Source organism: Sander lucioperca, chromosome 6 (assembly GCF_008315115.2).
Source record: "Sander lucioperca isolate FBNREF2018 chromosome 6, SLUC_FBN_1.2, whole genome shotgun sequence".
NCBI classification, from domain to species: Eukaryota; Metazoa; Chordata; class Actinopteri; order Perciformes; family Percidae; genus Sander; species Sander lucioperca.
Window position 1 is genome coordinate 8144782 of NC_050178.1, and position 15024 is coordinate 8159805.

The 15024-nt window shown below is 42.0% G+C and overlaps 2 protein-coding genes across 3 annotated transcripts in view; both read right to left on the reverse strand.

Moving 5' to 3' along the window:
• LOC116051595 (zinc finger E-box-binding homeobox 2-like) overlaps window positions 1-4826 on the reverse strand; it is a 28864-nt gene extending 24038 nt beyond the window's left edge. Inside the window, exon 1 of one of the 2 annotated variants that reach the window (XM_031302115.2) lies at window positions 4676-4826. In XM_031302115.2, coding sequence (XP_031157975.1) covers window positions 4676-4736 — 61 coding nt within the window. In that variant the 5' untranslated portion in view covers window positions 4737-4826. The remainder of the gene's footprint in view (window positions 1-4675) is intronic. The other variant, XM_031302113.1, reaches the window with a different exon arrangement.
• Window positions 4827-9821: 4995 nt separating this feature from the next.
• The window catches only part of gli1 (GLI family zinc finger 1), a 58683-nt gene continuing 53480 nt past the window's right edge, over window positions 9822-15024 (reverse strand). Inside the window, exon 13 of the mRNA XM_031301927.2 lies at window positions 9822-14858. Coding sequence (XP_031157787.1) covers window positions 12283-14858 — 2576 coding nt within the window. The 3' untranslated portion in view covers window positions 9822-12282. The remainder of the gene's footprint in view (window positions 14859-15024) is intronic.

A 15024-nucleotide genomic window follows, 5' to 3' on the forward strand; every position in this document is an offset into this window, starting at 1 on the left:
CTACTTTCTTCCTCCTCTATCCCTCCCACCCGTTGGTTCTGACGCCTGAGCTGAGCCTCTTGAAGAGTCCTGGTAATAAACTGTGGTGCCTGGGCTCTTCATTGCTGTCTCACTCTCCCCAGCCCTCATCCCAAAGCGCAGATACATCTGCCGTTAAAGTAGGCCCAGTCCAAAAGGCCCGGCCCCACCACTCTGTACTGTACAAGCGCGTCAGTCTTTAACATTCAAATGTTTTCCCCTCTATTCTCTCTCTTTCTCTTTTTCGCTCTCTTTTCTGCTGCTTGAGTCCTTTGTGTACAGTGTGCTATGCTCACAGTGGCAGTACTGTGCCAGAAAAACCCACACAAACACACACACACAACACACACACACACACACACACACACACACACACACACACACACACACACACACACACACACACACACACACACACACACATACATACATACATATGCACACACATACAGTCACAGACACACAGCTGGGCCCCAGCTGCATACAAAGACTGGGGTTTGGAAATCAATGAAGGAGAAAGAAGAAAAGGGGAAAGGAGTTTAAATAAATTGGCACTTGAAAAAAGAAGAAAAACGAGAATGAGGGAGTGAGGGAAACAGGGAGAGCGAAAGCTCTCTCTTAAAAGGCACATCAACTCAACAACAGAGGGAGGTTTTTCATGGACAAACACAACATAAAGTGCAAGGCACAGGACTAAATATGTTTGTGAGGGTGCTCATGAAATGTAATCCTACATCTGATTCAAGAGCGAGCCTTTGAATGAGTCTGCTCTGTTGTGCGGATGTCATTCTGGCGAAGATGCCTGATGAGTTTGAGGGAAGTGGAAAGCCTGTACATAACACAGCCAGAGGACTTAAATAAATGACTTTTTTTTAAAACTGGAATTGGATTAAACGGATATTAAAGAGTTGCTTTGTCTTAAAAAAACTGAAATGAAATTTCAGTTATTTTCGTTAATTTCTTTATAAATGTATTTCACTGTAAAAAGCTATCATGGCATAATGTTTTGTTGAGGAAAATATATATTATCTCATCTATTCATCATCCAGTGATTTTAGAGATAAACACACAAAAAAGTGTAAGTAAAGTTGAGCAAAAAAACAACAACACTTTTGATCATTCACAAATATGGGATGAATTCCACCATTATCTCTCTCAATAAGGAACAAGGCAAATGACCCCATGGTGTCAGAAATCATTGGTTTAACTGACTGTGTATACAGGCCTGAAGGGGGGATGTTGAACCTGCTGAGTGCTAAGCTAATTAATTCACACTCTTTGTAACTCAAATCACTAACTGACAGCCAGTAAATACAGGTCATCATCTCCAATGGATATGTTTTCTTCCTTTGTCTTAGGACTGTTTTCAATCTGCCAGGAATGAAGGGTAGTCATTTCCTCACGTTGCTTAAGATTGGTGAACATTGACAGTTTTATTGGGGGAGACAGAGACATAATCAATAGGCGCCTTGGAGAGAGAAGAAAAGTCCGCCTATGTTTTTTTCTCTTTCTTCTGGTTTGGAAAAGATCCCTAAATCGCTGTCTTATGAGTCGGGCCTGCCAAATTCATTTGGTTTTATCAAGGACCTTTAACTCCCTACTCGCACAGCCGCCTTTAGCCCAGCACATTCCAAATCCAACACAGAGCTTTAATACACACATTTCTACATTTACACGAGGATGTACACACACTCACTCACAGACTTTTCACATGCACTGACGCATGTGTGACATACACATATGTAAAAGCATGCCATCAGCTCATGCATGCATGCAGATTCGCTAACAATTCGTAGTGCAATTGGGAAAAAAGCAGCTTGAACTTATGCCCTTACTGATAATATATTGTAGAATATATTAAAGATAACAGTCTAACATGAGATTTACAGTTTTCGGATTCTCAGCTAAATATCAATTTATAATCTTTTTTTTCTTTACATGCACTTTTAAAATGCCTTTACTTCTTCAAAACCCACCATTAATTAGTAAACGTTACTGGAAATTGACCAGAAGTGATACATGCTTTCCTCTGAGGTCACTGCAGGAATTAAAGGAACTAGACTGTTTTTTGCTGGTGGTCTGATAAGTGACAGGTCCTTGTCAGTAAGTGTGCCTTTTTGCTGATAGCTTTCACGGTAGTGTGATGGTGTTGATTTGTGAAATAGAGTGCAGTTGGTCGACAAACTGCTACGTGACAGTCAAAGGTGAGAGTGTGCGTGTGTGTGTGTACGCATGCACACACAAGTACCCGTTATCGCTAGGCAGCCAGCGAGGATCTCACAGAGGTGACACTCTGCTGGGCTTCACACCTCTCTGAATAAAATGAGGAAACACTTACAGCAAACTAATAAACTATATAAGTAAACGGACTCCTTACAGTAAATAGGTTTATGGTGGTTGTGTGTCAGATCAGAGACAAACAAGCACATCACATGGTTTGCAATGGCTTTCATGAACCTCGAGAGAGTCAAGAATAAAGCCAGCAATGTTTGTGTGTGTATGTGTGTGTATGTGATGTTTCTGAAGACAAAATATCCTCTCAGTGATAGCAAGATGAAAAAGAACATTTAGAGGCCAACTTAATTATGTGTTGTTTTTTTTCTGGGTTTGCAGCTATGTTTGCATTTGGGGTAATGGTTAGGTTTGTTGGGGATATGTTATGGCTTTCCCTGCAACACCTAACAACTTTGTATTAAATACAGAGCCAGCAACAAGACACTGGCAGGAACACATCACCGATACACCCCATTAGTATTACAATAATTTAGGTTTAAGGTATTCAATGTTAGGTTTACATTTTGGTTATTTAGAAAGGATTTGCCAGTTAAATTTAGGGTTAGAGAAGCGTTCAGTGTTGTAGATAATTTATTTTGGGTTAGGGAAGTAGAAATGTACTTTAAAATAAATGTTCAGTCCTCATCAGCAGGAAAAACAAAGGTTTATATATGTATCCATGCACAAGTGTGTGTATCCTTTCTTCTGTTTGTGAGTTTAGAGCCACACACAAACAAGGCACTACCAGATGCATGTAGAACAAAGTCTTAACAAAGTCCTTAAATTGAGCATACTGTCTAGAGCAGGGGTCTTCAATGTTTTTTAAGCCAAGGACCCCTTAAGTGAAAGAGAGACGGAGCAGGGACTCCCTACTACATATATTTTATAAAATAAGTTGCATATTAAACTGAGCCTACACTAACATGTAGAGTGGTCTACGGCCTTAATACATACCTTTTTTGTGCATAGAATACTAAGCTTTTTAAAATAATAATTGTTGGCATGATTTTACAAATCATGTTTTAATGTTAAACATACATGTGGAGCAGTGAATCCTTAGGATTACCTGGATCTGGGGATAGCTATCTTAGTGACTACCGTACCTACAGGCCAGTTAGCATCATCAGTGGGTTTTTTTCTTCACAAATAGAATGATTTATATTTGCTAATAATATGTTGGATTCAAAACATTTCAAAAAAGAATTAACAATTTGGAGGCCCCCCTGCAGTAACTCTGAGGACCCCCTGTTGAAGATCTCTGGTCTAGAGGTTCCTCTCAGCACTGTTGTAGTAGGAAGTGCATTTATAGAAATTGATAACTGACATCTTTAAGGTCAACTGAAGCTTTCCACTCATTCTTGATAAGGTGAGTGATAGTCATGTTAGAATTCAAAATGAGCAGCAGAATGTATTCCACATGCACATGGTAAGCTGTTTTAAATAAATGCACCATATTTTTAAAACCTTTATACATATGTGATAGAAAAACTCAATAGCCAAAATTAGTTAAATATATTTTTAAACTTACTATCTGTGTAATTTTTTTTTTCATACATCAAAAAAGTTATGACACGGAGGACATTGAAGTTCAAGAAAAGCAATAGGTTTAAATCAGTTAAACATTCCCACATAAACTAATTTTTCATCTTAATACTTCTGATGCAGTCTACTTTCTTGATGTTGATGAAAAAACAGTATCAAACAGTCAAAATTTGAAGTAACATGTCATATCACGTTGCATAGCACGGCATAGAAGATAATATGGGAACAAGAAAGTTTCGGTCTCAGAGTAGGTTAAGCAACACAGTAGTCTATGTAAAAGAATGTCACAAAGAAGTACACTAACAGTGGACTGAAAGAAGCTTTTCTGCTTGACAGAAAAATATTTCTTACTCAAAATAACTAAAATCAAAGTATGATTCTGACTTCACTAAAAGGTTTAAGACAGTGTGAATCCTTCTAATAAACTGATGATTTACCATTGATTTAGAAAATAACTTTTTTCAAGTTAAGGGTCATGGGATTTGACAAAACGTGTGCAGCCACAGGTTGTGGGCTTTCATTTCAGGGTTTTGCCCAGATGTGTGTATTGGCTACAGGTAGAATAATCTCAGTGATTGCTAATGGCAGGCGAAAATTGACTGCTCATCCCTACAATTTATGCTGCAAGGCAATAACAAGCCACGAACGCAAAAACGTGAGTCTAAAACATGAATGTAGTCAAACTAACGATAACATTTTTAAATTTAGTGTTTACAAACTGCAGACGAAATCGACGCGGTTCGCATGAGAGCTTCTGTCCGCTGCTGCAATATCTGCCTGCATCATTTACCAACTCAAACTTCAAACTACTTCAAACTTTCCAGCGCTGCACGATTCTTACCTCGATTCCTCCTGGGGTTGGCTTGTTTCCTTCGCTTGCCCCTACTTTCTTCTGTCATCATCACGCTTTATTTCGTTTATAAAAAGTTGTCCAGGGAGCGGTGCGAGTGAGTGTGTTGTCCTGAGTGCCTGCCTGAGAATGAATGGTGATGAGGTCACAGCGGGAGACTCAGACCTTGATGGGACTCCAGGCAGAGGCGACGAGCCGCGATGCGGAGTGATGTCAGCAGCAGAGGTTGGCCCCTGAGGTCAGTCCTGGCGTCGTAAACGTGCACCGTCCTCATTTACAAAGTAGTCAATATTAGTGAGCCCCGTATATAGGCTATAGCCCACCAGTTAAAACACTCGTTATACTTTGACAAAACATGGTCCCGTATTCGCTAAATTGCACCTCCTCTTCAGAGAGGGAATCCCGAGAGCTTCGATGCATCAGCATGCTCTGGTTCTCTCCATCTAAACGTGGGAATAGGCCTACAGTCTACTCTACTTTAACTTTTCCTCTATACAGTATCGCCAAAAATACGTTATAATTTTATGAATAGGCTCTACCATATGCCTATTGCTTCTGGGTAAGTAGTCTACAGTTGAATCTGTTAAATGATTTAAAAGAAATTATAACGGTCAGAGGACCTAATCACGAGCGATACGCAACTTGATGCTGGAGTTTAAGTTTTTACTTTTCCTCATTGCTTGTGTCATTTTGACTGACAGAACTGATCAGAAAAGCTAACTTGTGAAGCTGCATCTCATCGATGCTGCAGCGCAAACTCCTCACACACACACACACACACACACACACACACACACACACACACACACACACACACACACACACACACACACACACACACACACTATAGGCTACAGAGAAATATAGAAAAACAAACAAATACGACTTGTGGGCACAAATGGGAGCAAGACCGGGCTGCTGCTGCAGAGGACTACAGCATGATCAAACACAGCAAAGGAAAAGGAAGACATGACAATAACTGTGTGCACATACATAGCTTCTAGTGGTAGCGTATTGCCTTGATTCTATAGGTTGTTCGGCGAAGTGCAAATGAGGCTTTGATTCATTTTGCTACATTTTCACCATGCAGAGGTTATACTAACTGCAGGTTAATGAGCACAGGTATGTGCGCACCCCACCCCCCTCCACTCCCCTCCTTCATGTTTTACGGCTTGACTGTTATTATGCACGTCGCACCTGCGCTCAAGTACCCTGCGGTGGACCCCGTCCTGCGCCCCATTCACCCCTAGATGGCTGTAGGAAGTAGTGCATTGACAGTCCTTTGTGTTGCAGCCTGGACCGTAATCTGTTTTGCAACTGAAAAAAACATCCGAAATAAAACTCTAACGCAGCGTTCAGGACCCCCACCTTGGCTTTCTAGTGCCCCCCACCTATAGGGTTAGGGTTTCTGCGAGATAATACAAGCGAGCCGGGTAGCTTTTCACAGCGCATAATGTATCCTGCTATAGAGTCTGAGCGGAGTAAACAAACTGGGATTTGACACTGTGAAACAGATTAGAGAAGTGAAAGACGGATTACCTGAACGCATTTTTTAGAGACAGATGATTCAATTGAAATCCTAAATCCCCCACAACAAGTAAATTATAGGCGAATCATACAATGATTTTAGGTGTTAACTAGGCTACACTATCAAATCATACACACCAGATTAGTATAAAAAGTCACTACAAATCAATTAGGCTACTTATAATAACTAAATATATATAGTCCCAGATGAAACAAGAGCATACCTTAGCACAATAAGGCAATCACTAATTACGAGTACTATACATGTTGTATATATAGCTCAAGGTCACATTTTAAGTAAGACCTTGTTCACTACATTATCAGCTTATGGTGAAAAACAAAATACATCCCCTTTCGTTCATTCACCCATCATGGATGCTGTGGGTTTGTCTCTTAATGGATTCTGGCAGAGAAAGCATCCTGATGGTGGGGAGAGAGCGGAGGGCCGAAGAAAGAGAGGGACAGAAGGGTCATCACGCTCTTTGTGGTTGGATGGATAGAGGAGAGGGATGAGAAAAAGAGGGGGGAGAGGAGGTTGAGGAGGTGGGGGCAGAGGTTGAGGAGGTGGGGGCAATAAACTTTGCTGCAGATGAGGGTCACAGAGGTGCAGAGGTGCTTCAGAGGTCCTGGGAGCTGTTATGTTATGTTAAGTTATGTTCATATGCGTAGTATATCAGTTGGCTAGGTTAAGTGAATATGTTATTTATTCAAAATTTCAATTGAGTTCAATCAAATTGTACATTTCTAACTCAGGCCTGATTTGTTTAAATGTATAGTTTTAAGCTTGTTGCATGCTTCGTGGAATTTAGAGCTATAGGTTTTGTTGTTTATTCCTGAGCCCTTTACTTTAAAACACTCATCTACTATACACTAATGCACTTCATTTAGATGCACTTAATTACACACCGTTTGTAAGGGTTTATTCACGTGATAACTGAATGTGTGTGCATGTCTTATTTCGGTTTAATAGTTGTGCAGTGTAAAATAAGTACCCAATGCTGTGGCGCTATAGTTTATAACCTTCTACTGTCTCCACACACACACACACACACACACACACACACACACACACACACACACACACACACACACACAAGGAGGAGCATAGAGGAAGCAGTCCCACTGGGATTTTGTCCCTGACTGTGGTCTATGGGTTCAAAGCTTCTTGCATGGGGAGGAGAGCCCTTAAACAGCATATTAAGCAGGAGTTAATTATATGCCAACCTTAGTGACAAAGGAAAAGAAAGCCTCCCTCTGAATGGCAATACAAGAAAAGAGAAAAGTCATTATGCTGCCCACTTCTTTGCATTTGAAAAAAACTCTTATTTTGGCATTTCCATTTGTAACTCTGCAGAAAAGAGGAGATCACTGTCTAACTTTTTACATTAGAGTTTAACTCAAACCTGTTCACGAATATAGTTTAAACACACACTCACACACACACACACACACACACACACACACACACACACACACACACACACACACTAATTTTGTGAAGAAGAAGCTATTGTCCTTTTGCATAACAATGACTTGGAATGAGGCAGGACAATGTTTCCAGAAAAAGAATCAGTGAAAGTCACTGTGCTTTAGATCTGAAATGTATGTACGTGTGTCAAATCAGGAGTTTAGTTAAACATTAAACAAATACAGCAAGCCTATTCAATATTTACATCAACCATTCTAAAAAGCATAGCCTACCTCTGATTTACTTTAATTTGTGCACCTCATTGGAATTGGGTGACAGTTTGAATGTAGTTTCAAATGAGTAAAAACGACTTTTGATGTATTGTGCACACATGATGTCTATAATCTGGTAGGCTACATCTAAAGAGTGACCTCTTCAAATTTACCGTGGTGTAGGCTATGAGTCTATAGCTATAATATTAGTATTCCTTGCACTGATATTTTCAAAGATGTGTATATTGCAAAATGGTATTAATCTCCCTTTCATCTCCTATCAGCTGCCCTTCCTGCAAACACCCTATTTGACCCTTTTGTTGAGATTCAGCTATTGTTTCAAAAACAACTCTGGATATGCCAGTCCGTCAGGAGAACTTCCCCTTGCCTCGGAGCAAATGAGTCAACTTTAGCACCACTGCCAGGCTGTAGTGGCTGCCGTGAGTCTACTGTGCCATGCCACAACACCACAATGCCAATATAGTCTAAGCACACTGGGGCCCCTGAACCAAAATGATCCAACACTGTAAAAAGTAATGGTGGTGATACAGTTTTAAAGTAGTTAGTGTAAACCATCTTTTTAAGATCACCAAACACAGCACATGCACATTAATGACGAGGTGTAATACAAAACTGACAGACAAGCTGGATAAGTCCCTTATAGTTTCTAGAAGCTATCAGGATATTCTACAGGTAGTTTAATATTTTAGTGGTTAATATTGCTACTTACCCTAGGTGTGTTCAAATTGTCAGGACGCTTTAAAAATTAAAGTCAGTTTAAACCATAACTTGGTTCGTTAAAAGTGAGAGTACTGTTGCTGTAGTTACCGACAATTAGGCTACAGTTTGCACCCCTATTTTAGTAAAGGTGCATTTTGACTGGGACTATGTTTGTTACAAGATTTTGAACAAACAATTGACATGGGAAATTAATATTTTCAGTAGCCATGGTGTAATTACCCAATTTTAATTATTTATAATTAGGCTATTAGTTTTACTATGTCATGTAGTTTAAGTAGGCCTAAAAGTGTATCAGTTCCTAGATAAATCTGAGGGGCCAAGAGGGTGATTACAGTAAAGGGATGAGAGAGAAGAAATACACAGAATTAGGTTTACTTGTTCTAGTTATGCTTCAATCTGAGGGGGAAATCACTCTTTGGTTGCACTGCTCATAACTCACTTCCACGGCACTATATCCTGTGATGTGAGGTCACAAATAGAAATAACTTCATTTGAAGGAGTCACAAGCCAAAACGATTGGGAAACCCTTGGTGTATAGTATCATAATATAAAACAGTGTCATCATGGGTATGAACTTTTTTACTACCATATCTTCTACAAGATTTCCCACCACTCTCTTATTTGATGTCTTTTAAAACAGAGATGTCATGTTGATAATATTTTACGAGCAAGATTTGTGTAGTTTTTCTTTCTTACAGCATTCAGTGGCCGACAGTGCCAGTCGCCACTGAACGCAGAGAGCCCGTCCAGGCACTGATGTCACAGAGAGCAGCCATTTTTTAATGCTCCCCAACTTAGTTACTATAGCAGCCTAGCAGATCACTGCAGCTCATAATAAGCTGCCGTGACAGGCAGGTCTAAATCATATTCATAACAAGGGGTCCAATAAGGACAAGGAAAAAAGGAAGGATGATTTAGATATGTCCTCTGCTTGGTCAGTTGGTTAGACTTTCAATAATTCTGGGGTAAATGGTATGGCTATCTGTGCTTGTTCTCAGGCTGTACTGCACTCTATTGGACGAAAGAAGTCATTGCATTAATCCACCAGGCACAGAAACAAATGTCATCCAGCAGAGCAGGCATTATACCCATGTCTTTACTTTAAACCTTCTTGATGTACACATTGTGCAGATATGGCCACATTGCTGTACAACAACGGACATTAAAATAAAAGTTTGACAAACCTACATCCATCCCACTGAACATCTTTATTCATAAACTGGTAAAATATAGCACATTTGTATAAAAATGTAGAAAATTGTACACAAAATATAACACTTGACTTCTGTCTATTGTAGTTAATGCTACTATTTTAGCTTTCTGTTGCTAAATGTGATATTCTTTTGCCAGCAAAAAAGTCAGGATGACAGTTAAAAAAAAAAAAACAAAAAAAAAAAAAAACGCACACATAGAAGGCAACATCCATAAAGTTCATTGATATAAAAAGATAATTTTATACAAAACATCTCATACATTCTAAAGAACAGCACTATCAATCAATGCTCATGCCCTTATTGCTAGTGTTAGTGTTGTGTTAAAATAGACTATTTGTGCATCTTTTTGTCAGTCAATTTAAGGTGTCTTTGGTAGCTTGTACACTTTTTCCAAAATGAAGAAATGTTCATTCCCGCTAATGCTTAGTTAACTTTCAAGTGACGCTACTATTTTATCCTGAAAAGTCTTGTAAAATGCTTCAGCAATACTTTAATGTGGCCTCATAGAGTCTTGCTGTGCTGAGATATGTTCTTGAAAAATACTGTGATAATTCTTTAGCGCTATCAAAATGAGGTTCATGTGAATAGTCATAAGAGACAGAGACCGTTCCACACAGTGCTGTAGTCAGTGCAATGCCACAGTGTAAAATTAGTTGTCCTACCAATAGCTGCAGCCTTCTTCCGTAACAGCTCAAAAGTCACAAAAAAGTACCTCAGTGTACCCATGCAATATGTATTTTACTACAGTGGTAGCGATTGATCAAATTCCCACTTCTTGATCCCCTTTCCTGAATTAGTAATGCAGAATTTTCCAAATAACTCCTCTTTGGGATTAGAGCCAAAGTGCAGCAGCACTGTACTGTGAATGTACCTCAGTTTCTCATACATGGACAACTATTACTGATTTGTTTACAGATACAGACCAGCTGACTCGGGTTTCATTCAAAATAGCCGTCATCCTCAGCTGAGTCATGTACGAGTCGTTGGTCGGGTTAATTTTGAGCGAAGGCATATCAGACTTACTGTACTGTAGCAGGGACTGTTGCACACATATTATATTTGACCTTTACTCATAATCCCCTATGTATGTACCTTAGAAAGAGCAATGAACTTTCTGTTTTGCAGTTATAAACACCACTGGAAAAAAAAGTACACAGCTGCTTTAGGAACACTTACAGTAAACATGTGGAGTGCAAACTCTCTGTCTGGAAAGGCAATTACAACATACATGTAATCTAAATACCAAAGATTCAAACACCAACAAGTCCTGAGTGTCTGTGTGTAGGCTATCTGTGTGTCTGTGACTGCATTTGTGCATGTGTGGGAATACTGATATGCCACTATAAAGAGTGTTTTTTTTTCATGAAAAGGAATAGAAATCCTTAGCAATACAGATTAATATTTAGTAGCACCGAGAAATAATTTCTCAATCACTAAAAACAGAACTTTAGTCTTCACCCAGCTCTTCAAACAACCGTCTTACAAACTCCCGTCTGAATATTGGCCTTCAGAATCCAAGCAGTCTATCACAAGACGGGATGATTTATCCACTGTCTCATTGTCATATACACAACATATATAAATGTATTTAAAACTTATTTACATGCATCCTTTTCTGCTCCACTGTTGCCAGAGCCCCATGTGACCAGAATACCTGTTTGGAAAAAGGTTAATATCACTTTCACATCAGGCATATAGCTCTACAGTATACAGTAAGGCACAAAAAAAAACAAGTACCAAGGCAGCGAAGGAACAATACAGCGAGGGAGGTTGATCAGGCACCTTTGGTTTTAAGGTATTGGGTGGGGATTCTTACAATTTTGAAACCTGTGATGGGATCACATTAGTAGCTTAGTCTCAACTTGCAACCAAAACATATTACAACAAATCATTATTCCTTTTACATGGGTATCCAGTAGCAACAGACCCCTAGCCAGTTCTTGATCCTGACTTGAATAAAAGTTAATGTGTGTTGGGTTTACGTATCAAGGCTTATGGGGATGTAAAAAAACAGCCCAGACTTATGATCCATTACATGAAATGGTCCATTCAAAAGTTTGTCTATCTTACTCTAACTGACCTTTCTTGCAATGTAACAGGTAAAATCAGTATAAGCAACAGCACTTAAGTGTTTTAAACCCCAGGCTGGTTACCTCTGGACAGGTCCATCGTCAGGAATTATGGACAGGGGTGTTAACATTTTACAAATTGGGCCCCTCATCCACACTCTCCAGCACCATAGACCTTGGCATGGGCCACTCCTGACCTTCGGGCAGGGGTCATCTGTACCCTTTGACCCCCTTTATGGCAGGCCTGCCTCTAGATACTGGGCTACAGTACATACATTTCCATGTGGGATCTCAATTAAAACATTAAGAACTGGCCAAGGCCTCTACTTGATTGTTCATCTGGAAAAATATGCCACAAAGTCTTCTTCTAAGACAGTGTGTTCAGGTATTTATTCTCCCCAGCCAGAGAGGTAAGCATGGACGTCATGTCTCCTACAGCCATGTTGGACAGGCCAGAGCCTGCAGCTAGGCTGACAGAAGTCTGGGGGGTGGTGAGGCGAGATGAGGCCTGGGAGGAAGACCCAGGCTGACCCTGTAGGGGATTGTTGATTGGACTATATGAGGAAGACTCAGCATCATCAATGATGGAGGTGAAGTCTATGCGAGCATTATCCAGGTCCAGGTTTTCTAAGGCATTGGAGATGGGGCCAGATTCAGGATAGGGAGTCATAGGGACAGGCTTTGTACCACCTGATGGGTTCAGGTTGGACCCCATACTGTGCTGCTGGTTGAGACAAGGTCCATTCTGGGGGTCCATGTGTTTGTCCATATCCATGTTTATCTGGCCCGAATAGTACATGTTGTTGTTATTGGAAGGAGAGAACATTTCGTTTTGCTGGTGCTGTGGATGCTGAACTGGAGGAAGTCGGACCGCTCGCCTGGGGCTGGAAGTGGAGTGGACAGGGCTAAGGTGTGGTGGGCTAGCGAGGTAGCCTCCTCCTACCTGTGATAGGCTGTTCTGGCGACTGAGAGGTTTCCGTCCCTGAGGGGGCCTGGGCACCACCATCTCCTGGCCATAACATGAGCCTTGGAGACCTGTCAGCTGCTGGTCTTTAGGTGTCACAGAGCTGGGCACTCGGCTGTGGGCTGGAGGACTCATGACCAGGTTCTGGTTGGGGTAGGATGGATAGGGCTGGCTGGAATAAAGATTATGGTTTTGGTGCTGTGGACTGTGCTGCATCATTGCTGTCTGGGCACTCACATCCATATTATCAGATGCTGGAGGAGGTTTTATTCCACTCTGCTGCAGCTGCTGTTGTTGCTGTTCTTGTTGCTGCTCCCACATGAGTGCTTGCTGTGACTGTACATAGTTCCTCACCATCATTTCCTTCACTTGTATCATGGGGGTTTCTGACCTCTGCCCATCTGAGAGCGCAGTACCAGCACAACCCAAGCTCAAGCCCCCTCCACTGGGGAAGGAGTTCTGGTTCTGCCCTTGAAAGTCACAGCTGGTATTGTTAGAGTTCCTCATCAGGACCTGGCCTGTCTGTTGTGGGTAACCCTGAGTCTGCTGGAGGAGCATCCGCTGCTGTTGGAGCTTTGCACTTTGACAGGCATTTCCACCTCCCATCCCAGGGTGAAACTGCTGCTCAGGCTTGATGGTGAGTTTGTGGGTTCCATCAGGACTGTTGTAGAGGGCTGTCTGATTGTTGAAGTGGGCTTGTGTCTGTTGAGGCTGCAGGCTAGGATCTGAATACTGCATTCCTCGCTGGTTCTGGAGAGCATGGTTTGAAGTTTGGATTTGGCTGTGTGAATCACTCCATGGGCCCACAGCATCACCACCCTGGCCTATGCTAGGGTAATGGGGGCCCGAGGGACTGAGCTGGCAGGTGCTCATACTGTACTCGGCCTGCTGGAGAAGTGTATTAGACATGCCCTCTGAGTGACTAGGCCTTGCTTGGCCCATTGGATTTCCACCAGCCCTGGAAGTGACTTCCCCTCCCTGGTTCTGGTAGTGTCCCTGCATGTAACCCTGGTCTGGGCAGCTCAGAGATTCATGGCTTGGGGACAGTTGGTTTCCAAGAGAACTTCCAACTCCTCCAAGAGTTTGATGTTGTTGCTGGTATCCCATGAAGCTTCTCTCTCCAGGGGGCATCATCATGGAACGATCCCTGGCATCAACAGGGGCAAGGTGGGGCTCCATACCCATAGCCTCCATCATTACATTCTCTGTAATGCTAGGTGGACGAGGGGAGTACAGGTGGCGGGAAAGACTGGTGTCAGAGCCACGGTGTTGCAGCGCATTCCTTCGGCCCATCATAGCTACATTATTAAGGCTATTGAAGCGCTTGGGGAGAGCTTGTGGATCTGCTACTGATCGAACTGGGTCACTGGCTCGCCTGCTGTTGTTACCTGGAGCCTGGTGAGGGTAGATAACACCAGTGCCATACTCTGTGTTGGCACTGTGCCTACGTGGCCCACCTGGTTGAAGGAAGGGAGGCAGAGGCTGCCCCTGGTACTCACTCAAAACACCTCCTCTTCTGCCTGGAGTACCTGGCTGCTCCATATTTGGTAAAGGAGTAGGTGGTGGTCCACCAGTTGCTGCAGCATATTTAGCCTTTAGGCTGTATTGCTGGGCGGGTGTTAAATTTGGAAGACCTGGCAATCCTCCTCCAGGACATGGAGCTCCTCTGCGATTGGTCTCAGGAGAGAGGGGGTCTCCACCACTCTGCTCTGGGCCAAGAAGGTGACACCCTCCCCCTCCCGTTCCTCCCATTTGTGAGACCTCACTTGAGCGCCGGCTGGACAGGTAAGGAGACACCATGGAGGACCGACGGCTGACGGTATATGCAGAACTTAGGCTGCTGGTACCGCTTCCTCTCCTGTCATTAGAAGAGCAGCCAATGGATGTGCCACCTCCTAACTCGTGATTGGACAGCTCCATAACTCGTCGATTTGAGAGGAGTGGAGAAGGTGCACACATTCCCATATTCTCCCCTGGACCTGAGAATGAACATCCAAAAGGAGGAAACAGCTTCATTAATACAAACCAAGAATGTTAATTTAGATGCACCATTAAAACAATCCCTGAATTCTTTATCAGTCATAGGTCAGTTATGTTGTAACAATTCATTCTCCAGCCCAGTTGAAATATTCTATTTTCTGCAAC